Below are 22862 nucleotides of genomic sequence, written 5' to 3' on the forward strand. Positions count from 1 at the left end.
CCGACTTTGCTTTTACCATCCCAACCCTTAATATTCTCTGCAAAGGACAGGTAAACACTTTCCTAGTAATTTTTTTTTGTTTACATCATATTTTATTTTATTACAGTCAATAAATACACTTTTACATATAAAATCATTATAGAAGACATATTTTAAGGCACTAGGTCTCAAAAGCAAAGGAACCTATTAGACTTTGCTCGCTAATTTGAAACATTAAAACATGAGAGGTAAACCTGCCAACTTAATTTTGAGTTTGCAAGCTTGCATTTAGTAGAATAAATTAGGTAGCTTCAGAAATCTTAAGTAAGGAAATTAACAGGCTGAACTAATAATCTTGACATGGTTTGATTATCACTTAGTTTATATTGATGACTCATTTACCTTTTTATTTATGAATCTAAACTGAGTGACAGTAGAGCTATTAGAGGTACAATAGAGCTATTAACTGATGAGAAACATCTACTCATTGTCTATAACTCTGGACATCGCATCTTGCTTTAAAATGCAAATTGTTCATGTCTTGACCCTCTTACTGAGCAGCGCATGTGTATCTGTGTACATTCCATTTCTCTTTCTGCTGGAATTTTCTTTGGAGTCAGTGATGCTGTCCCTAAGCAGTTCTCCGTGTTCTTCCTTCAGCATCTGCAAGACAGGCACACAAAGCTTCAGTAGGCATCCATCTCTAATCCCAACCTATCTCCACAGGACTGACTTAACAAGCCTACACACAAACAAAGGACACAGAAAAACCAAACAAAGCAAGACCGCTTGCTCCTTTGTACAACACCCTCTCCTCAGTATCTTCAACAGACATTTAAAATGTGATGCCAACGGAAAAGCTGGGACTCCAAGTCAACTTTTCATAAAATGTGTGCCAACTTTGCTAACCCCAAAGTGGGATTTTTTCCACTGAATACTTTTTTTTGTTTGTTTGCTTTTGCAGGACTCTTTTTAATGCTTAAGGAACCAGTTTTTACAGCTTCTGTCTTGGCCTTGATAAACTACTCTTGACATCAAAGAATAATTGATTCCTATAATTGGTTTGTGTTGTTAGACAAGACAGAAGTCATGCCGTTAGCAAATCACTTGCTCTCATTCAAACAGCCTGATGTTTTCTAATCACGGAAGAAGACTGCTGACTCCACTGCATGCGCAGGCAGGCTTGAGGCACTGAGTGTTCCTTTATGCATCTAACTCGTAAACAAACAACAAATTATGCAACAAAGCGTCTCAAGTTTTTGCCTTTCTGTTTCCCAGCCCAGGGTGCTCTTTCTCACACCCTGGGCAGCTCAGAAGAGAATGGCAAGGCCCTCTGCTGGAAGCACATCAAATGCAGAAACTAGGCCAGGCAGTGCCAGACGGTTCCCAGGCCCGGCTGCCATTCGAAGCTTACATCTTAGCTTATTTCAGAACCAAACTCTGGCACTTCAGAACCTCCCTGCTAATGCTTCTGCTGATTGTAAAGGCAGTGTGTGAGAATCGGAGGCAGTGTCAGGAGCTTGGGCTGTTTTTATCATCTCTCTATGTATTTCATAGGCCCTCTTTGCAGGTCCTCGAGGTTGTCTTTGGTATGGGAATGATCTTGGAAGAATGGTTCTTTGGCTTTGGTCCTGTCAAATGATATACTTGCTGTGGAAATTTAATTGTGCACTCAAAATTGCAATAATAAGCCAACCTAATACAGGCTGGTATTGTTCTAATGGTCATTGCGCAATTTTTTGAAAATTTGTATTCCTTTTTAAACATTCCTCAAATTTCAAACTTTCCCCCTAAAAATGAAGTAGCCGACTCTTACCTTTGTTTTGCATGGAGTATTTTCAGAGGTCACGCTTTCAGTTTTGGTTCCCGTGGCTTCTTCTAAAACTAAATCAAGGAAGGTATTATGGAGAAGACAGAATAACATAAAATCCTTAAAAAAAAAAAAAAAAACCTTTTTGGTATCTTAGCAATATCTTTAATGAAGAATAGAAGGAAATGTAATGTGTTAAAATAATGTCACTATTAAATTGCTTTAAGATATTTTTGTAGTATTTCGCCATTATCATTTATAAATGGCACTAAGCCCATTATACCTATGCCTCATTCACTTTATTCAAATTCTTCTGGCCCACTATTACTAATGCTCAAGCTCTGAGTTGATGCAGACATACAGTGACAGATTGCCCCAAGCTGCACTCTCTCTTCTACCCGGCCCTATGAGACCAAAGGACACACCTGCTTGTGAGAATGCTTGCCAGGTCTGGCTGTGAGCATATTCTCTGGGTCCAAAGACAGTGACTGTATTATGAATAACTTACATGAACTCTCAAGTTTCCAAACATCCACTGTTCACTATCTGTTTTGTATGCTATATTGATTCCTGGCTTCCGGGCTTTATCATAACCCGAAAAGGCTGAAAGGTGAGTAGAGAAGTTGAATCTTTTCCTTCCTTCCTTCCTTCCTCCCTCCCTCCCTCCTTCTCTTTTCTTTTTTTCTTTCTTTCTTTTTTTGAGAGATAGAGTCTCACTCTGTCGCCCATGCTGAAGTGTAGTGGCATGGCTCACTGCAACCTCCACCTTGCAGGCTCAAGTAATTCTCCCATCTCAGCCAAGTTCCAAGTAGCTGGGACTACAGTAGCACACACTGCCATGTCCAGCTAATTTTTGTATTTTTTTATAGAGACAGCCTTTCACCGTGTTGCCCAGGCTGACCTCCAACTCCTGAGAGATCTTGATCTCAACTCAAGTGATCCACCTACCTCAGCCTCTCAAAGTGCTGGGATCTTAGAGGTGTGTGCCACCATGCTGGCCTGAATTGTAAAAATACAACTAAAGCAAAAACAACAATATCTATCATTTTGATTACGCTTTATGCTCTTCAACATGGTTTTACAGTGCTAATTTACTTTCTAATCCAACATATGTTCATAAAAGAAAAATAAATTAACCTGGTTACATAACACAGATAAACAAAAGATACATTTTTTTGCTAGACTGTAACTCTGAATAACAAAATTCCTCAAAAGTTAAATAGTAATAAAACAAGAATATTTTAATATTTTAAATATTTTTAAATAAAAAAGCAAAAGAAAAAAATTAAAAATTAAGGCTGGGTGCGGTGGCTCACATGTGTAATCTTAGCACTTTGGGAAGCTGAGGCCGGAGTTTTATACCAGCCTGGCCAACATGGTGAAACCCATCTCCAATAAAAATACAAACAGTAGTTGGGCATGGAGGTGGGTGCCTGTAATCCCAGCTACTCAGGAGGCTGAGGCAGAATTGCTTGAACCTGGGAGGCAGAGGTTGCAATGAGCCGAGATTGGGCCACTGCACTCCAGCCGGGGTGACAGAGCAAGACTCCATCTATGAAAAAAAATAAAAATAAACACTAAAAATTAAAAGTGCAAAGTTAGGCTGGACACAGTGGCTTATGTCTGTAATCCTAGTACTTTGGGAGGCTGAGTTGAGTGCATCACCTGAGGTCAGGAGATCAGTGCTAGCCTGGCCAACATGGTGAAACCCCATCTCTATTAAAAATACAGAAGTTAGCCAGGCGTGGTGGCACGCACCTGTAATCCCAGCTACTTGGGAGACTGTGGCAGGAGAATTGCTGAAACCCGGGAGGCAGAGATTGCAGTGAGCTAAGATTGCGCCACTGCACTCCGGCCTGGCCGACAGAGGAAGACTCTAACTCAGAAAAAACAAACAAACAAACAAACAAAAACCCTGCAAAGTTAAATGATTCACCATATAGCAAAGAATTGTCATACTGTAGCCTATAATTTTTTTTTATTAGGAACGTTTCATGTATTAATGGTACAATGCTGAAATACTATACACTGCAGTTTTTGTGGTACATGGCACAATGCAGACATGCACTTTTAAATAGGCTAGCTAGTCTAACGTAAAAATAAATGACAAAACAGTATGCTCTTTCAGCAAAAACTTATATTTGGAGTTATATGAGTACAAACTGAAAATTTCAGTTTAAGAGTCCATGTAGTGATTTTTTTCAGCTATCTTTTTCTAGTCCTAAATGGAAAGTTACACATTTATTTCTTCCCTGCCTCTCTTCCATCATGAATAACAAGATGCATATGGTCATTAGGGCTAGGCCAGGGGTTGGGGGATGGGTCTGGGTGAGGGAACAAGGAGACATTTTAAAGATCCATGGACCCACCTGTTAGAATCCCATCAAGTTGGTCCACCATGAACTTCGCATCTTCTTCAGTGAAGCACATAGGTGGTTTTATTTTAAGTACATTTCTATGAGGTCCATCAGCACTGAGAAGCACACGTTTTTCTTTCATCCTAATTTGTGCAGGAAATGCATGTGAGTGCATGCAAAGGATAACTACAATTACTTACTGAAGAATGATTTAAAAATAGAGCAGTTAAGTATTTTGCATTTAAGGAGCCCACATTATAAATAGGATATATTTTAAACTTTCCTTTTTCAGAGGGATGGGAGGAAGCCAAATAAGCTTTCAAGTGGGTAGACATTAGGGAGCCAAGATACCAAACAGGTGGGGGTGAATTACTTGTAGATGATGTGCTGAGCTTCAGCTGTGGCAGGGGTCCTTTTCTGATGGTCCTTCACTAAATCAATTCCAATAAAAAGGCCAATGCCCCTGCGAGAGGTGAAGCAAAACTTGACACACAATCTGTCCAACATTTGATGGTTACAAAACGTTAACACTATCCCCAAACTTGCATTTAATTTCAAAGTTCAATTCTAACCAATCCAAGATACCAGTCTGTTTACAGTTGTTTCTACTTTTGAAAATAAATTAGTTTTTGTCATCCAGTTTTCTTTTCTCAATTATAAAAGAAAAAGGCTTAAAAAACAACCCTTTCATGCTATTTAATTTCTTAGGATGTTTATGATGGTAAATGTTGACATATATATGAAATATATGAATATGAAAAATATCCAGCTTTTCAGAATAGCACTTTAAATAATTTTCAATAAAACATTTAGAGTTACATTAAGTTCCTTCTTTTCCTCTTTTGGGTGCTGACATTATCCTAACTTTATTTAAAAAGTGTAAGTCAAGAAAGACATACCCAAATATTTTTTGTTGTTGTTGCTTTATTTATTTATTTGTTTATTTAATAGTAACAAGATCTTATTATGTTACTATTAAGTTGCCCAGGCTGGTCTCAAACTCCTGGGCTCAAGCAATTTTCCTGCCTCTGCTTCCCAAGGTGCTGGGATTACAGATGTGAACCGCTACACCTGGCCCCACACAAATGTTAAGTGAATTCTGGAATAAGAATAATTTCCGCTATCTCTGTTTTTTGGTGTTTTTCTATATGTAGTTATATTGTAAACTTATAAGATAAAATACAAGCTGCTATTACTATTATTATTAGAGAAAGGATCTCACTCTGTCACCCAAGCTGGAATGCAGTGGTACAATCTCAGCTCACGGCAACCTCCACCTCCCAGGCTAAAGCTATTCTCATGCCTCAGCCTCCTGAGTAGCTGAAACTATGGTGTGTGCCACCATGCCTGGCTAATTTTTTGTAGTTTTAATAGAGATGGGATTTCACCATGTTGCTCAGGCTATAAGCTATTACGATTTTGAAAAAAAGGAGTAACTACATGACAACTTCATAATGAACTTACCTAATATCTCCTATCAAAGTGTGTTTAGCCTTCTGTTTTTTCAGTAACTCAGTGAGAAAATTCCCTACTCTGGTGGCATTTTCTTGGAGGTCTTCATTTTCAATTACATCCAGGACAGCCAAACCAACAGCACAAGATACTGGATTTCCTGCATACTGTAAAAAAAAAAAAGGACAATTGAGAAAATAAACCAGTCGAATTGGTGGTATTCCCTCATCCCTGAGAAATCTGACTCATACATACTTAAGTGAAGATATAATTTAATAAAATACTCTCTTGTAATATTAGTTTTTCATATTTAGAATAGATCATGATTCTATTTATGCAGCATTGAGTGAAAATTCATTCTGAACTATATTCTCCAAGCTGCATAACTCATATGAAGGACTACCAGAGAATTTATTTGCTCATCCAAACAAAACACCAGACATTATTTTGGGAATTAAGGATTTCACAGTGTTGCCCAGTGAGAGAAACAGGGGCTCCTGCCCTTGAAGAGCTGAGTAAAAACAGCTAAGCAGTGACAATTTTCTCGAAATAATTTATGTCCTCAGACTTTTTTTTTTTTTTTTTTTTTTTTTTTGAGAGGGAGTCTTGGCCTGTGGCCCAGACTGGAGTGCAATGGCAGGATCTAGGCTCACTGCAACCTCTGCCTCCCAGCTCCAAGTGATTTTCCTGCCTCACTCTCCTGAGTAGCTGGGATTACAGGCATGCACCACCATGCCAGGCTAATTTTTGTATCTTTAGTAGAGATGGGGTTTCACCATGTTGGCCAGACTAGTCTGGAATTCGTGACCTCATGATCCACCCACCTTGGCCTCCCAAAGTGCTGGCCTTACAGATATGAACCACCATACCTGGCCTGTCCTCAGATTTGAATCTTACTTTTAGCTGTAACAAGTCCTATTATATATACTACACAAACTACAATAATTTTTCCAAGCTTAAAGCTTATGGGAATAAAGCAAAGAAATATAATTTCCCTAAGATAAAAATACAGTATCTCTTATGGCAGCCATGTAACATTTATAGTGCTGAGTCATCAAAACACTTTAAAAGTGTTTTGGAAATTTAAGTATGGTATGAAACAAAGAAATGACAATATCATAACCTCTAGAATTTAGCAGGGCAACCATCTATCATTGGAAAAATTAATAAGACTGTTTTAGGATAGGTAAAGATATACAAGGAAAATATAAGGAGCATTTTGCCAGATAGATAGAATGAAATCTGGTTAAATAAAAGTTTGGCCATACCTAATGCACGTGGGGCTTAAAACCTAGAAGATGGATTGGTAAATGCAGCAAACCACCACGGCACAAGTATACCTATGTAACAAATCTGCACATTCTGTGCATGTATCCTGGAACTTAAAGCTAATATATATATATATATATATATATATATATATATATATATACATACACACACATACATATATATATACACACATATATGTATATGATATTTTATTAAAATAAGAAAAAAACAGTTTGGCCAGAGTTCTGGGTGGTTAGCTGGCAATACTGAGCTTTATTCTTCACTACATTGGCAAAAAATACAAGAACAGGCACTATTTTTCCTTCTTAGCATTAAAGATGGATACCATAATTTACCGTATTAAAATATTCCATCCCAGAGCTACTGAAGGCTTCTGCAATTTCTTTGGTTGTTATCACACAGGCCACTGGGTGGCCGTTGCCCATCGATTTTCCCATTGTGACGATGTCTGGAACAAAGTCTTCGCCGTGCATTTGGAAGCTCCAGAAATGTTTCCCAACTCGGCCAAAGCCCACCTGAACTTCATCAGCTATAAACACACCCCCTGCGCCGTGTACATACCTGAAAAGCAAAGCAGCAGTCTAATGCCTTCAGGTCACTGAGAGTCCCGAGACCCACCCACAAAGATGCCAATTATTGACGACAAAAAAAATTGTTAACCTGAAGCCTTAATTTTTGTTAAAAACATTTCAGCACTCTAAATCCCACATATATATCACTGACTTTACAATATAGTCACATAATTTTTAGATGAAATATATTCCATACTATTTGGGTTTATGCGCTTAAAGTAAGCTATATTGCAGTATTTTTTATTTATTTTTTTAAGAGATGGGGTCTCACCCTGTTGCCCAGGCTGGAGTGCAGTGGTGGGATCAAACTCCCTGTAACCTCAAATTCCTGGGCTCAAGCCATCCTCCCACCTCAGCCTCCCGAGTAGCTGAAACTACAGGCATGCACCACCATGCCCAGATAATATTTTAAAAAATTTTTTGTAGAGAGGGAGTCTTGCTATATTGCTCAGGCTGGTCTTGAACTCCTGGCCTCTAGTGATCCTCCTACCTTGACCTCCCAAAGTGCTGGGATTATAGGCATGAGTCACAGTACCCAGTCCTAGTGCATTATTTTAAGTGGGAAGAGAAAGAATCAAACAAGTAGTTGTTAATAGGGTTAATCTTCAAGTATTTACTAATTGGGCAGGTTTGTGTGATGGTTAATACTGTCAACTTGATTGAATTGAAGGACATCAGGTACTGATTCTGGGTGTATCTGTGAGGGTGTTGCCAAAAGAGATTAACATGAGCCAGTGGGCTGGGCAAGGCAGATCTATCCTTAATCTGGTGGGCACAATCTAATCAGCTGCCAGCGGATATAAAGCAGGAAGAAAACCATGAAAAGGAGAGATGGACCTAGCCTCCCAGCCTATATCTTTCTCCCATGTTGGATGCTTCCTGCTCTCAAACATCGGACTCCAAGTTATTCAGTTTTGGGACTTGGGCTGGTTGTCCTTGCTCCTTGACTTGCAGACAGCCTGTTGTGGGACCTGTGATCATGTAAGTTAATACTTAATAAACTCCCCTGGATAGTTCTGTCCCTCTAGAGAACGCTGACTAATATATATTTGGTATTAGTCAATCAGAGAGGATGTAGGCTAGGGGCTGGAGTGGCGTTCTGAACCCCTGCTGTTGGACCATGTGTAAACCTTGTACTTTCTGGATCTTGGGGAGGGCTGAGAGAGCAACCAGGAGTCCTGGGGTGGCAGGCATTCGGGTTTGGCTATTTACCAGCTAATCAGTAATTATTTTAATATTTTTGCAACTCGTATGACCCTACAGAATTGTCACCGTGCTCTCAGTTTGACCAGAGAGGCCCAAGTCAAGTACATACTCCGCCACTTTCTGGAAGTAGCCTGCTGGAGGAATTATTTGTCCGCCACAACTCTGCATGGATTCAGCAATAAAGGCAGCAATCTATACAAGAGAAGATGGGGTCAAAGTCCATTAGGTCCCCCTACAACCCCTCCCCCCCAAAGAGGATATCTTATAGAGCAGGTTATTTTAAAAATGGCTAGGAATAGAACTAGGAATGGCAAGTGTCAAATTGGCTATTTGATTAAAGAAAAAGGAAAAGGTGTCTATGTTGGTAAAGCAATTGATTTAAATCATTAACTTCTGAAAATCTAGAATACCAATAAAGCTACCATAAGAAATAGAGGAGATTGGAGGGCAACGTCCATTTCTCCATCATTACATGCAGCGGTTTCATTAGGATGAACTGAAAATGACTGACACTTTCATTAGTCTTTGATTATGAACCTGTAAAAAAAATTACCTAGGTTCCAAAGGCATTATTGTGATGCCTGTTTCTTAAGCTTGTAAAGTGGGGCGACTTGAGGCTGGAATTTGCACCGTGGAAATGGGAGGGTGGTTGGTGGACACACACTATAGTTACTATGCTGTATTTCTAGGTTTTGCCCTAAACCACGCTTAACTCAACAATTAACAATAGAAACTACAGATGAAGCATCCTAGAGGCTAAGAAAAGGAAAGTAGGAAATAGATAATGTTGAAGAGAAAGCACAAAGCATGTGAGATAAGAAATCAAGAGAACCCAAGTTCTAGTTCAGACTACCCCTTAATCACTGTATGACCTTAGATTAAATCCTTCACTTTTTAGATATTTAGTTTCTTAGCTGCAAAATGAGGCTGTTGGACTCAAGATTTCTACTATACGATTCCATGACTTTGCAAGCACATCTAATATTCTGAAGGACTGATTTTATTTGTTCATTGTTTCCATCACTGCTAATATGATAACAACAATCCAATAAATGCTGAATGCTAATCTTCTCAAAAAATTATTCAAACCCTCTGTTAGCAGCAGTGGTCCATAAGATCTTGTTAATGTAAATAATGTAATTTTTTTCCTAAAAGCATTGTTTGCCTAAAAGCATTAAATTTTTTCCTAAAAGCGTTTGTGAAGAATTGACATTTGTTTAAACAGGTGTAGAGCACATTTGAAGAGGAAGAGTATGAAGCTCCCCACAACACGTAGAACTTCAGGTCTACTTGCACAGATGTTTCTCGTCAGAAGATATGAAAAACAAATGGGTTGGAAAGAAAAAGAAGCAGCTAAGAAATGTGAATGGCTCTCCAGTCATGAAGACACAAATATTTGAGTTAATTAGAAAAAGAAAAGTACTCATTTTTATTTCAATTAAGATTGTTTTTTTCAATAGCCAAGTCTATGCCATAAGCCAATTTTAAGGCAAAATATTGTCAAGTTGCATCAAAATCCACATAAATAACCTACAGATGGGCTGAGAGTTGAACATTAAGCTGAAGACAGTAGGGTGATGACTGAGAAAGTGAAAACACTTTCTCCTGCTCAAGGATTTTGTTTCTGTCTTAGAAGTCCAGGCCCAAATGGGAAGAACATTTTCTGCCTTGGGTTACCCAGGTGCAAACCAACCCCAGGCACTATGGCTTCAAGGAGGTTGAAGTTCAAGAGAAGCACCAAGGCTCCCTTGTGGGTCTGGAAGTCTGCATTGGTCCTGAGGTCCCAGGGCTGCTTTGTTTGCCTCTTCTCTTCCCTTTACCATATAATGACCCCTGGTGTTACTATCAGTTGAAATAATCCATCCCTGAGTTACCACCTTTTAAAATTCTCTCTTCCCCTATCCCTCTAGACTAGACCCTGCATACCACTGAAAAAGTCAGAATTAAGCCACCAGTTCTGGAACTGGATAATGATTGTATTTCCCAGATAAATACAAATAGTCTTAGAGGCATGATTGTAATAATGCATTTCTTCAGTGAATTCCAACAGTTTCAATCCCTTTTATAAAAAATGTTAAGATTTTATAAAAAATGTTAAAGCTATAAATACAAACCGTCCTTTCACTGCTCTGAGCATCTTCAATGATTTTCTTCACTTCATCTGCGTAAGCACTGGCTGGGTCTTCATGGTCTTCTCTATATTTTCCTCTGTAAGTATCTGGAGTTGGTGCCTGAAAACATCAAATGAGGTGGTTGCTTGTAATTTGTCCTTTCTACAACCCTTAAAAGAAAAGGCATTTCCTCACAAGGACATGTTAGCATGGTGATCACGTAAACTTAAGATACTTTAGGTTTTTCTGTTCTTTTTTTTCTTAACATTTCTAAATTCTGTGAAGAATTGACATCTTTGAATTGTGAACAGAAACTTGGATTTGCTTCCAGACTATTTTTTTTTTTTTGAGACGGAGTTTCACTTTTGTTACCCAGGCTGGAGTGCAATGGTGCAATCTCGGCTCACCGCAACCTCCGCCTCCTGGGTTCAGGCAATTCTCCTGCCTCAGCCTCCTGAGTAGCTGGGATTACAGGCACGCACCACCATGCCCAGCTAATGTTTTGTATTTTTAGTAGAGACGAGGTTTCACCATGTTGATCAGGATGGTCTCGATCTCTTGACCTCATGATCCACCCGCCTCGGCCTCCCAAAGTGCTGGGATTACAGGCTTGAGCCACCGCGCCCGGCGCTTCCAGACTATTATATATCAAGACTGTATCCCTGTTCACATAAATAGAAAATTCAAATCAACAAATGTGATGATACTATTTAAAAATGTTAGTGAATGGAAACTGTATTAACTAGTCTATATTTAAAATGAGCCAACACTTATCAACAATACTACAAATCGTAATCATTCAGAAAACTAGAGTGTGTTAGCACTTACTCCAGATCTTAAAACCTTGAAAGAAAGTATTGATGATTCTCAACAAATTCGGCCAGACGCAGTGGCTCAGGCCTGTAATCCCAGCACATTGGGAGGCTGAGGTGTGCAGATCTCTTAAGGCTAGGAGTTTGAGACCAGTCTGGCCTACATAGTGAAACCCTGTCTCTACAAAAAAATATACAAAAATTAGCAGGGTTTGGTGGGGTACTCCTGTAATCCCAGCTGCTCAAGAGGCTGAGGCTGAAAAATCGCTTAAACCTGGTAGGTAGAGGTTTCAGTGGTGCCACTGCACTCTAGCCTGGATACCAAAGTGAGACTCCATCTCAGAAAAAAAAAAAAAAAAAAGAAAGAAAAAGAAAATAAATTACACTGATCCTCAGACAACACACCAAGTATATTTCACTTTTCAATAACTTGGTTGGTTTCTTTATTTTACTTAATAAAGCTATATAATAATTTAGCACTATTATATGGAGCAATTTACTTTTTTCTTTTCTTTTCTTTTCTTTTTTTGAGATGGAGACTTGCTCTGTCACCCAGGCCAGAGTGCAGTGGTATGATCTTGGCTCACTGCAACCTCCCCTCTTGGGTTCAAATTATTCTCCTGCCTCAGCGTCCCAAGTTGCTGGGACTACAGGCACCTGTCACCATGCCTGGCTAATATTTGTACTTTTTAAAACTAGAGACACGGTTTTGCCATGTTAGCCAGACTGGTCTCTAACTCCCAACCTCAAGTGATCTGCGTGCCTTGGCCTCCCAAAGTGCTGGAATTACAGGTGTGAGCCACTGTGCCCTGCCAAGAACAACTTAAAGACATTCATACACACTTAGTTCAACTCTGAATGTTGAGCTGGCATCTGTGATAGAAAATGAAAAGGAAGAAGCAAGAAAAATAAAATGATAGTTCTGAACAACTACTAAACTAATTTGCCTATTGTAATACTCATCAATAGACTTTAAATCACATTCTGTCATTATTTAGCCCTTTGACCTTTAGCAAGCCACATAACTGCTCCTGATTTTAGTGTTCATGGTTCATTTAGATGAAAGTATCGAGCTGGATTATCACGAAGCATTCTTTCAGTACTAACATTCAGGTTATGATTCTAAGACACTTACCACATGTACAAATTCTTTTTTGACATCTTTCCCTTTCAGAAATTTATATGGGCTAATCTCAATTAAGGATGATAGGTGACCATGGTAAGCACTGAAAAGAAAAAAAAAAAACAAAAACCAGTAACCAAAATAACTCCAAGAGAGATGTTTTCAAATATATGAAAACCAGTGTTACATTTCATCCATATGCATCCATTGGAGAATCTCAACGTTGTTGCCAGATTTAACTATATGGGATCTAATTTTTCTTGGCAAGACTGGCCCTTAAGGTGTCCAATTCTTCTTTTACATGTAATAAAATCCAGAAAGCCAAGCATGTGTCCTCATTGACAATTTCTTTTTAGTTGGGAAAAACTGATGTATTTAGATTATATCGCTAAATTAGATTGTCTAAATGTGAAAAATTGTTTTCTATATCTTCATGCAATACTTTACATGTATGTATTTTTTGTTTGTTTGTTTGTTTGTTTTGTGGCGGAGTTTTGCTCTTGTTACCCAGGCTGGAGTGCAATGGCGCGATCTCGGCTCACTGCAACCTCCGCCTCCTGGGTTCTAGCAATTCTCCTGCCTCAGCCTCCTGAGTAGCTGGGATTACAGGCATGTGCCACCATGCCCAGCTCAATTTTTGGATTTTTAGTAGAAACGGGGTTTCACCATGTTGACCAGGATGGTCTCGATCTCTTGACCTCGTGATCCACCCGCCTCGGCCTCCCAAAGTGCTGGGATTACAGGCTTGAGCCACCGCACCCGGCCACATGTATGCATTTTTTAAGTGTGTTAAAAGAATATGTGTTACATTCTACTAAATTTAAAAACAACTTTATATCACAGAATGGGCCTCTGTTTCTGTCTGGGATGATTTCTAAAGCATGTCCACTTGCAAATATCAGGAAAATACTAGTTGAGAAGGAAAAGGAGGTCTTTTTAAGAACTAAGATTGAAGCTAGCCATATGCAGAAGAATGAAGCTGGACTCCTGCCTTTTACCATATACAAAAATTAACTCAACAAGGATTAAAGACTTAAATTTAAGACTTAAAACTGTAAAAATCCTAGAAGAAACCCTAGGAAGTACTATTCTGGACATCAGCCTTGGCAAAGAATTTATAAGTTCCCAAAAGCAACTGGGAAAGGCGTGAAATGAGGTGCATAGGTAACGTCACTCTCTACATCTGAGGTTAGTGGGGTGGGGTGGAGGAGTAGACAGAAGTTTTTTTTTTTTTTTTTTTTTTTTGAGGCGGAGATTCGCTCTTGTTACCCAGGCTGGAGTGCAATGGCGCGATCTCGGCTCACCGCAACCTCCGCCTCCTGGGTTCAGGCAATTCTCCTGCCTCAGCCTCCTGAGTAGCTGGGATTACAGGCACGAGCCACCATGCCCAGCTAATTTTTTTTGTATTTTTAGTAGAGATGGGGTTTCACCATGTTGACCAGGATGGTCTCGATCTCTCGACCTCGTGATCCACCCGCCTCGGCCTCCCAAAGTGCTGGGATTACAGGCTTGAGCCACCGCGCCCGGCGACAAAAGTTTAAAAGAAAAAAAAAATCCCTAGGCTGGGCTAGATTACGCCCGTAATCCCAGGACTTTGGGAGGCTGAGGTGGGCGGATCACTTTAAGGTCAGGAGTTCAAAACCAGCCTGGCCAACGTGGTGAAACCCTGTCTCTACCAAAAATATAAAACATTAGTTGAATGTGGTGTTGGGTACCTGTAATCCCAGCTAACTCAGGAGGCTGAGGCAGGAGAACCACTTAAACCCAGGAAGCGGAGGTTGCAGTGAGCAGAGATCATGCCACTGTACTCCAGCCTGGGTGACAGACCAAGACTCTGTCTCAAAACAAACAAATAAACAAACAAAAAAAACTCTAATAAAGATGGAAGTTGCCAGATTTCTTGTTTAAAATGTAATAAATTCATTTAATAATACATTATTAAAATGTAATAAATAAAAATGTAATGAATAAACTCAATAAATTGAGAGGTAAGATTAGATAGTGACTGATAATAATTATAAGCTAATGAAAAAGTTTTAAATTTTACCTGGCTGCTTGCTTTCTTTAAAATTTGTTCTAAATTGTTATCTTTAAAATTAGTGACTGTGGATAATGACGGTAGTGAATTTTTCAGAAATTCATTGTGTTTTTATCTGGAAAATGATTGAGTTACTTACATTTTAATAATAGCTAAATAAATATGTGTGAAAAGTAAGCCATGGTTCATGCGAACTCCATGAAGCTACATCCCCTATAGTACCCAAGAGAACCTCTCCTACTTCCTGGTACTTAGAAGGAATTAAGTATCCCTCTGGATTTAAGCTGACCTTGACAGCTTAATACATAATTTTAAAAACATTGCTCCATATATCTGTCTTCTTTCACATGTGTTTATGGTATTAGTATGGATAGGATCAATACAACTTTGTCTCTGAAGAAGCCTCTTGCTTAGAAATCGTGTCCAAGACTTACTGGTCAAGAGTGATCACATCTTGGTGGCCCGTGAACTGCTGAGCCAGGCGTAAGGCTAAGTCGTTGGCTTCGGATCTATTAAGATAACACAGAGAGAGAGCACAGGTTGATACAATCTCTTTTTAAAACATTTAGGATGTACCACGTGTGGTAGCTTACACCTGTAATCCTAGCACTTTGGATGCTGAGGAGGGCTGACTGCCTGAGCCCAGGAGTTCGAGACCAGCCTGGGCAACACAACGAAACCCTGTCTCTACTAAAATACAGAAAATTAGCTGGCATGGTGGCCTTCACCTGTAATCCCAGCTAATCAGGAGGCTGAAGCGGGAGAATTGATTGAACCTGGGAGGTGGAGGTTGCAGTGAGCCAAGATTGCAACACTGTACTCCAGCCTGAGTAACAGAGTGAGACTCCATCTCCAAAAAAAAAAAAAAAAAAAAAAAAAAACCCAAAAAACATTTAGGATGTTAATTACAAAAGTTGTAAGATTATATTTATTCAGAAACTTACAAAATAATAAGTTGAAGTCCTCTCCTACCCCTATCTTGCCCGTCCACTTTACTGTTTTTTTTTTTTTTTTTGAGACGGAGTTTCGCTCTTGTTACCCAGGCTGGAGTGCAATGGCGCGATCTCAGCTCACTGCAACCTCCGACTCCTGGGTTCAGGCAATTCTCCTGCCTCAGCCTCCCGAGTAGCTGGGATTACAGGCACGAGCCACCAAGCCCAGCTAATTTTTTGTATTTTTAGTAGAGACGGTGTTTCACCATGTTGACCAGGATGGTCTCGATCTCTCGACCTCGGGATCCACCCGCCTTGGCCTCCCAAAGTGCTGGGATTACAGGCTTGAGCCACCGCGCCCGGCTCACTTTACTGTTCTAATACAAGTTTCCCTAGATGTTTTCAATAAAGAATGGGACATATAGAATAAACCCAATAAAAATTAAGGATACATTAACCACTTCAGACTTTAGTCCAGTTCAGCCACATCATGACTGAGAACACAAAAAAGCTGTCATTAAACCTGATTTTCACAGGAGGAATGGGAGGCTGAGTGCCCATTAGCTTGGCTACCAACCTATGCTGTGTTTACCTGTCATTTGACTAGCTTCCTTACCTATAAAATGAATATCAAATTTTTTCCTATATATTTCAGACAACCTAAATATACTACCCAGACAAAGGAAGAAAATAATCATAAGTGGAATGTTTACTATCTGCTAAACATCATGTTGAGGATTTTACTTGTATTTATTCTCATAACAACATTATAAGTATTGATATCTCCTTTTTATGGGTAAGAAAACAGCTTCAGAGAGGCTAATCAGAATAAGATCTCATAGCTAATATGAGGTAGAGCCAGGATTCAGACTGAATACTTTTTTACTTTAAGAATATTAGTTGACCAGGCATGGTGAGGGTGGCTCATGCCTATAATCTTAGCACTTTGGTAGGCCAAGGCGGGAAGATTTCTTGAGGTCAGGAGTTCAAGACCAACCTGACCAACTAGCAAAACCCTGTCTCTAAAAATAATAATAAAATAATTTTTTAATTAAAAAAAAGAATATTAGTTTTGGCTGAGTGTGGTGGCTCATGTCTGTAAATCCTAGCATTTTGGGAGGCTGAGGCAGGCAGATTGCTTGAGCCCAGGAGTTCAAGATCAGCCTGGGCAACAGGGTGAAACCCCATCTCCACAAAAAAATACAAAAATTAGGCCAGGAATGGTGGCTCATGACTGTAACCCCAACACTTTGGAAGGCCGAGCTGGGCACGGTGGTATAAGCCACCACACTGGCTATAAATTTGGTTTTAAAATATCTTAATGAAAAGTGAATCACAGAAAGTCATTTAATCAAATATTCACAGAATGTCTAATAGTTAAATTTCATATATATTTATTTCACTTTAAAAATAGAAGTTTCTACTGGATATCTATATAGTTTTCCCCTAATATTGCATTTTGAGCACATATTTTGGCATGCATTTGCAAAAACATACTTCTGAATATTTGCATAATAGTCTGGATATATAAGAGAATGGTTATATAATGATTTGAATTTACAGAAGTTGGGGCCAGGCACGGTGGCTCAAAGTGTGATCTCTGCACTTTGGGAGGCCAAGATGGGCAGATTGCTTGAGCCCAGGAGTTCAAGAGCAGCCTGGGCAACATAATGAGATCCTGTCACTAAAAAAAGAAAAAAAAAAATTAAACTAAGTTAAAAAGTTGAGGCAGCCTAAGGTGCCTGGGTGGGGACAGCAGCCCATGTGCATTGGCACTGGCCCCAGGGTCCCCATGCTGACCCTGAGGTACTGCTGGTGGCCTCACATGTGGCCTTTCCACCCAGCCCACCCCTCTTGGGGCTTCTCCTGGTCAGGGCAGTGGCTCATGCATGTAATCATAGCACTATGGGAGGCCAAGGCAGGCAGATCACCTGAGGTCAGGAGTTCAAGACCAGCCTTACAAACATGGAGAAATCCTGTCTTTACTAAAAATACAAAATTAGCCAGGCATGGTGGCATATGCCTGTAATCCCAGCTACTTGGGAGGCTGAGGCAGGAGAATCACTTGAATCTGGGAGGCAGAGGTTATGGTGAGCCAAGATCGTGCCACTGCACTCCAGCCTGGGCAACAAGAGCAAAACTCCATCTACAAAAATATGCCTCAAGTGGGGCATGACGGCTCAAGTCTGTAATTCCAGCACTTTGGAAGGCTGAGGTGGGCGGATTACCTGAGGTCAGGAGTTTGAGACCAACCTGCCCAGCATGGCAAAACCCCGTCTGTACTAAAAATACAAAAACTAGCCTGGTGTGGTGGTGGGTGCCTGTAATCCCAGCTATTCGGGAGGCTGAGGCAGGAGAATTGCTTCAATCTGGGAGGTAGCAGTTGCAGTGAGCTGAGATCACGCCACAGCACTTTAGCCTGGATGGCAGAGTGAGACTCCAGCACACACACAAAATTAATTAATTTTTTAAAAAAAGTTGATATGTATCTGAGTTTCCTTCTTCCTTCTTTTCTTGTGTTTGTATTGGGGAAATATGCTCAGTTTTCAACAATAAAAAAATATTTAAAAAGTTGTAGCTTGTTTAGTAGCTATTTTATGGCTCAAGTTCCTTATACACTCATTGAAAGAATACCTTGGCCTATTGACTCTTTAGCTACTTATTGCATTGCCTGAAGAGGTGAGCATCCTTTGACCAGTTAGATTCAGAGTCATGCAATAAAGCGGGAGAATCAGAAAGGCCAGGCCCCTAATGTATGATCACTTTGTGAATGACAAGACACTCAGCAAACCTTTTTGGACATACTCCACAAGGAATCAAAAGGAAAGATTCGTGTGAAAGTGTAGACAAAGTTTTATAAGATTCACAAGAAAAAGGCAAAAAATAAAAATAAAAAAAAAGAAAAGAAAAGAAAGTGTGGACAAAGTTTAGTAGGAATGGGGAGGGGTGGGAAATCATGAAACATACCCTGAATTTGTAAAATAACAAACAGAGAGTTTTTCCGGCAGAGTTGCTGAAAGGCGCTTGGCATACTCAACAATGTTGTCGTGGAGGAATCGAGAATTTGTATTTAGCAGTTCCATCTGCTTCAGAGCAGCTTTCACCACTTCTGGGTGACAGTGTCCCACTAAAATTTATGAAACAAAAGTCCAAGAAATAAGTTACAATTCTAAGTGCCTAGGAATAAGAGGAATTATGAAGCAAACAAACAAACAAAAGTTGAATTCCTGGAGGCCAGGTGGGTTGGCTCATGCCTGTAATCCCAGCACTATGGGAGGCTGAGGCAGGCAGATCACCTTAGGTCAGGAGTTTGAGACCAGCCTGACCAACATGGAGAAACCCCATCTCTACTATAAATACAAAATTAGCTGCCTGTAATCCTAGCTACTCAGGAGGCTGAGGCAGGAGAGTCGCTTGAATCAGGAGGCAGAGGTTGCAGTGAGTGGAGATCACGCCAATGCATTCCAGCCTGGGCAATAGAGCAAGACTCCACCTCAAAATAATAATAATAATAATAATAATAATAAATAAGGTGAGTTCCATTCTCTTCTACATTTTGCTACGATTTTCCCTGCTAGGACTACTGGCACACTCAGCAAAGGAACTGCAGCCACTGCAATTCCTGAGACAAATACTAAGTGTTCCAAGTCTGCTTTATTGCATGAAGATTGCCTTCGAAGTCCCTTAAGGAGAGGATATTTACCATGGGCAACATTGTTGATGCAGTCCAAGTACTGTTCACCGTTCTCATCAAACATGTACTGCCTCTGGGCTCTCACTATTTTGATGGGATCCGAAGCAAAGAAAACTTTGCATGAGGGCCTAGAAGTAATCAAAGGAAACACTTTGGTCTGGTAAGACTACTCTCAGTATTTTTCCTTCTCAATGAAGGTCACCGTCAGTGGAAAAGTACAGTCACATAAAGGAAAGGGAAAACACAACCTGGATGACATACATTTATTTTCATTTCATGTAAAACTGGAAACTTTTATGTTAATCCCCCATTCATGACATTGTTCACATTTCTTTTGCTTGTTATACTAAATGTGCAGTGATTTGACAATTTATTAGAGGCACATAAATCCACTCCCTGATGGTTCTAATCACACTAACCAATACCTAATTTTCCTTTGAGAAGTTTCGTTCTACCAGAAAAAAAAAAAAAAAAGCAAGCTTTTTGGGGGGCTTAATGTGTCAGAAACTGTTACATATTTTGTCAATATTATTTAATCCTCTTGGCAATCCTATGAAATAGAGGTTATTATCATTCTCACTTTTGTAGGCGAGGAGACCAAGGCACAGGGAAATTAAGAAACTGGACATCTCTGTCTCCCCCTCAATCTAATATAAAAAGACATGAACAGCACTGAAACCTAAATACAAAGAAGCTGGAGTTGAATATTATGAAGGAAGTTTTATAGATCATTTTCATTTTCATTTATTTTGAGTGGTACTTGTTCTGTATCAAATGGATTTTCCATTATTAAATAATGAAATTCAATTATTCTTCTAACCCCATAATATGTTTTTTTGAGCATAATAAAGTCCTCCATACTTTTATTTGGATGAATGTCTGGAGTATACATTTTAGCACATAGAAATATCATAAAGGCTTCTAATCTTGGCTTTATGAACATTTGAGAACTAAAGTTAAATACATTTATTTATTTTGGTGATTTTTGCATGCACAGACACACACACACACACACACACACACACACACACACACAGAAACCCTCACACACATTGGAGGTAGTTCTAGGAGAAATATATTCAATCAATATGTTTAGAAAGAATTTTGATTATTACGAATGATAGGTCACCTCAAAATTTAAAATTGCATAAGGTTGTGTTATATATTGATTTTTTAAGCATCATCAGCTAAGATGAAAATAATATTTTATAAGAATTTCTTATTGGTTCAAACTCAGCTGTTAGTTTATAGCTACAAGTTAAAAAAAAAAAATCTGCTAAGGATGTGGGCTGAAAGCTGCAGACTTCACTTTGTTTTTCTAACACACTTTCCACCTTGGCCGTTAAACATCAGGCAAAACTCTCCTTCTTCCAGTCATCCCACGGGTCCTTTAGAGAATTTGTTCTGCTCATGTCAGAAACCATTAGGCATTCACTGGAATCTAAGTAAGATCGAAAACTAATGGAGTGAGTGATTAGAAAAAGTAGGGTGGTTATTGATTAACGGGGGAATAACTGGACTATTTTGACCCCATTTCGCGGCTGAGAGAGATCAAACTGTCTTCCAAAGCATCCAGAAACTTTTCTAGTTGAGGCGAGGAGCTTCAGTCTGAGAAAAGAGCTTCAGTCTGAGAAACTGCCCAGCATTCCTAGGAAGACGATGCTGATCGTTTTCTTCCTTGTATCCCCAAGTGCTCTCTCATGGCCACTGGCCCGGCTGCAGTGGTTCAAGTGAATATCGCAGACGGCTGATTTTACAGTTTTCGGGGTCGTTCATCATCATTTATATGTACACGTACCTTTTTAAAAACCACATACAAAACACTAACATATGAATTTCATCTGCTTGCTCCTGTGAGGTAGAATGTCATTCCTACTTTCACAGAAGAGACAATTGAAGTAATTTGACAGAAGTCACACCGGGAATATGACACCCGACGAGGGCTAGAGCCCCGGGCAGTCATCTATGCTCACCATTATATTACCAAGTCGTTTGTGACAGGGCAAGACAAGCGGACTGGGGAGAACACAGCTTGGAAGACCAAGGGGCTTCACTGAGAAACTTCTAAATGAAGTCTCTGCTTTTCTAACAGAAGGTGGTTTCCAGTTTTTCTACTGGCTAGATTAACCCTTCACCGCTTAACCAAGCATGCAAAAAGAAAACGCTCACTTTAAGTAAAAATTGTCAGGATTAGTTTGTTTGCAGAGCCATCACGAAAAAGTATTTCTGAGTTCATAGTGTCCAAAAACTTTCGAGCTGGTTGGGGGTGGCGGGGCGCTATCCTCCTCCCTTCCACCCCCCATCCTTGGAACGGTGTCTGCTAGGGCTACTGGCCGTCATCGTCATCCACCAACCCCTCTAGGCCGCCGACAGCCCCCGCTCGTCCGCCAGCTGCAGAGCTAGCCGGGGACTTTCGAGCGGGCCGGGAGCCCAGAGCTCCCGGGCTTCAGGAACGTTTCTGGGAGCCCGCGCGGCCCCGGCAGGTGGAGGCGCAGGCGCCGCGTGCACGGAGGACGGCGGCGGCATCCAGCTCTCGCCAAGCCCCCAAGCGCGCTTCCCTGGCTCGCCCCCTACCCGGCTTCATCTCTCCACCCTCTGCACTGGTATTGCCCCTTCTCTGCACTTTCTTCCCGGCCAGGGTGCCCTTACCCGATGTGCTTCCCCCTCAGCGCCAGGGTGTCCCGCTTGCTGTACAGCTCGCACATGGTAGCGGGGTGCCGGGCGCCCCGAGGACGCCCCTGTCGGGTCTGCGCACCTCCCTCACGAGCCTGGGACTGCCTTGGCGGCCCTGGCCTTTCTCCCGTTATCCCTCGTGGTGGCGTTCTCTTGCCCTGGGCGTCGGAGGTCACTGGTGGCATCAATAGCTAAGATCACCTCCCTTTTAAATCTGGCCCTCGCCGTGCCCTCCGCCAAGCCCCTCCTCCTCCCCCGCCCGGGCAGGTCTCGGGGCTCGCCGCGCAGTCGCCACCACCCAGCCCGGCCTGGCGCGCCCCTGCCCGCCCTGGCCCGCCCGGGCCATCCCTCTGAACTCTCTTTTCATTCTCCTAACTTTGCCTGTCTTTGCTTTTCCTCTTCCTCTGCCTGCGAATTCCCTCCTCCCCATGTTCTTTCTGTTTTGTTTTGTTTTTTAGTGTATCCTTTTATTTTCTGGTAAAAATTCATGAGTTAGGCCCTCCCTGGATCAGGACTCACTGCACAGTAACCTCGTGTAACCTACCATTTACTTAGCACAAGGACGAGTCCTAAGGAGAAATAACACGGACTCAGCCTGTTACCTCCATTGGCAGTGACGACGTATGCAGTGTTTCAAACATCTCCTTTAACAGTAATTACACTTCTAATTTCTCTAACTATACAACTTACAAAGCACATTCACATGACTTATCTTGTTCAGTCTTCAAAACAACCCTGAGAGATGACCACGAGTGTTACTCCATTTGATAAATGGGGAAAGCGAGGTTATTCCCTGTTCTAATGATTACA

General features: G+C 40.6%; 1 protein-coding gene across 2 annotated transcripts; it reads right to left on the bottom strand.

The window, feature by feature from the left end:
• Window positions 1–359: 359 nt before the first annotated feature.
• Window positions 360–22259, bottom strand: ETNPPL (ethanolamine-phosphate phospho-lyase). 2 transcript variants are annotated; one of them, XM_003929465.3, is made up of 13 exons: window positions 22029–22259; window positions 19389–19507; window positions 18653–18812; window positions 15188–15262; window positions 12728–12818; window positions 10784–10900; window positions 8779–8861; window positions 7227–7452; window positions 5611–5765; window positions 4520–4609; window positions 4159–4289; window positions 1796–1863; window positions 360–642 (listed from the first exon to the last, which is right to left on the bottom strand). In XM_003929465.3, exons 1-13 carry the CDS (start codon window positions 22235–22237, stop codon window positions 514–516), a joined length of 1653 nt encoding a protein of 550 aa, XP_003929514.1. In that variant the 5' UTR covers window positions 22238–22259; the 3' UTR covers window positions 360–513. The 2 variants fall into 2 exon arrangements, with proteins under 2 accessions (XP_003929514.1, XP_074252655.1); XM_074396554.1 differs by lacking the exon at window positions 360–642 and having other exon boundaries at window positions 1823–1909.
• Between the last annotated feature and the right edge of the window lie 603 nt (window positions 22260–22862).

The sequence above is a fragment of the Saimiri boliviensis genome, chromosome 3 (assembly GCF_048565385.1).
Source record: "Saimiri boliviensis isolate mSaiBol1 chromosome 3, mSaiBol1.pri, whole genome shotgun sequence".
In the NCBI taxonomy this organism is placed as follows: Eukaryota; Metazoa; Chordata; class Mammalia; order Primates; family Cebidae; genus Saimiri; species Saimiri boliviensis.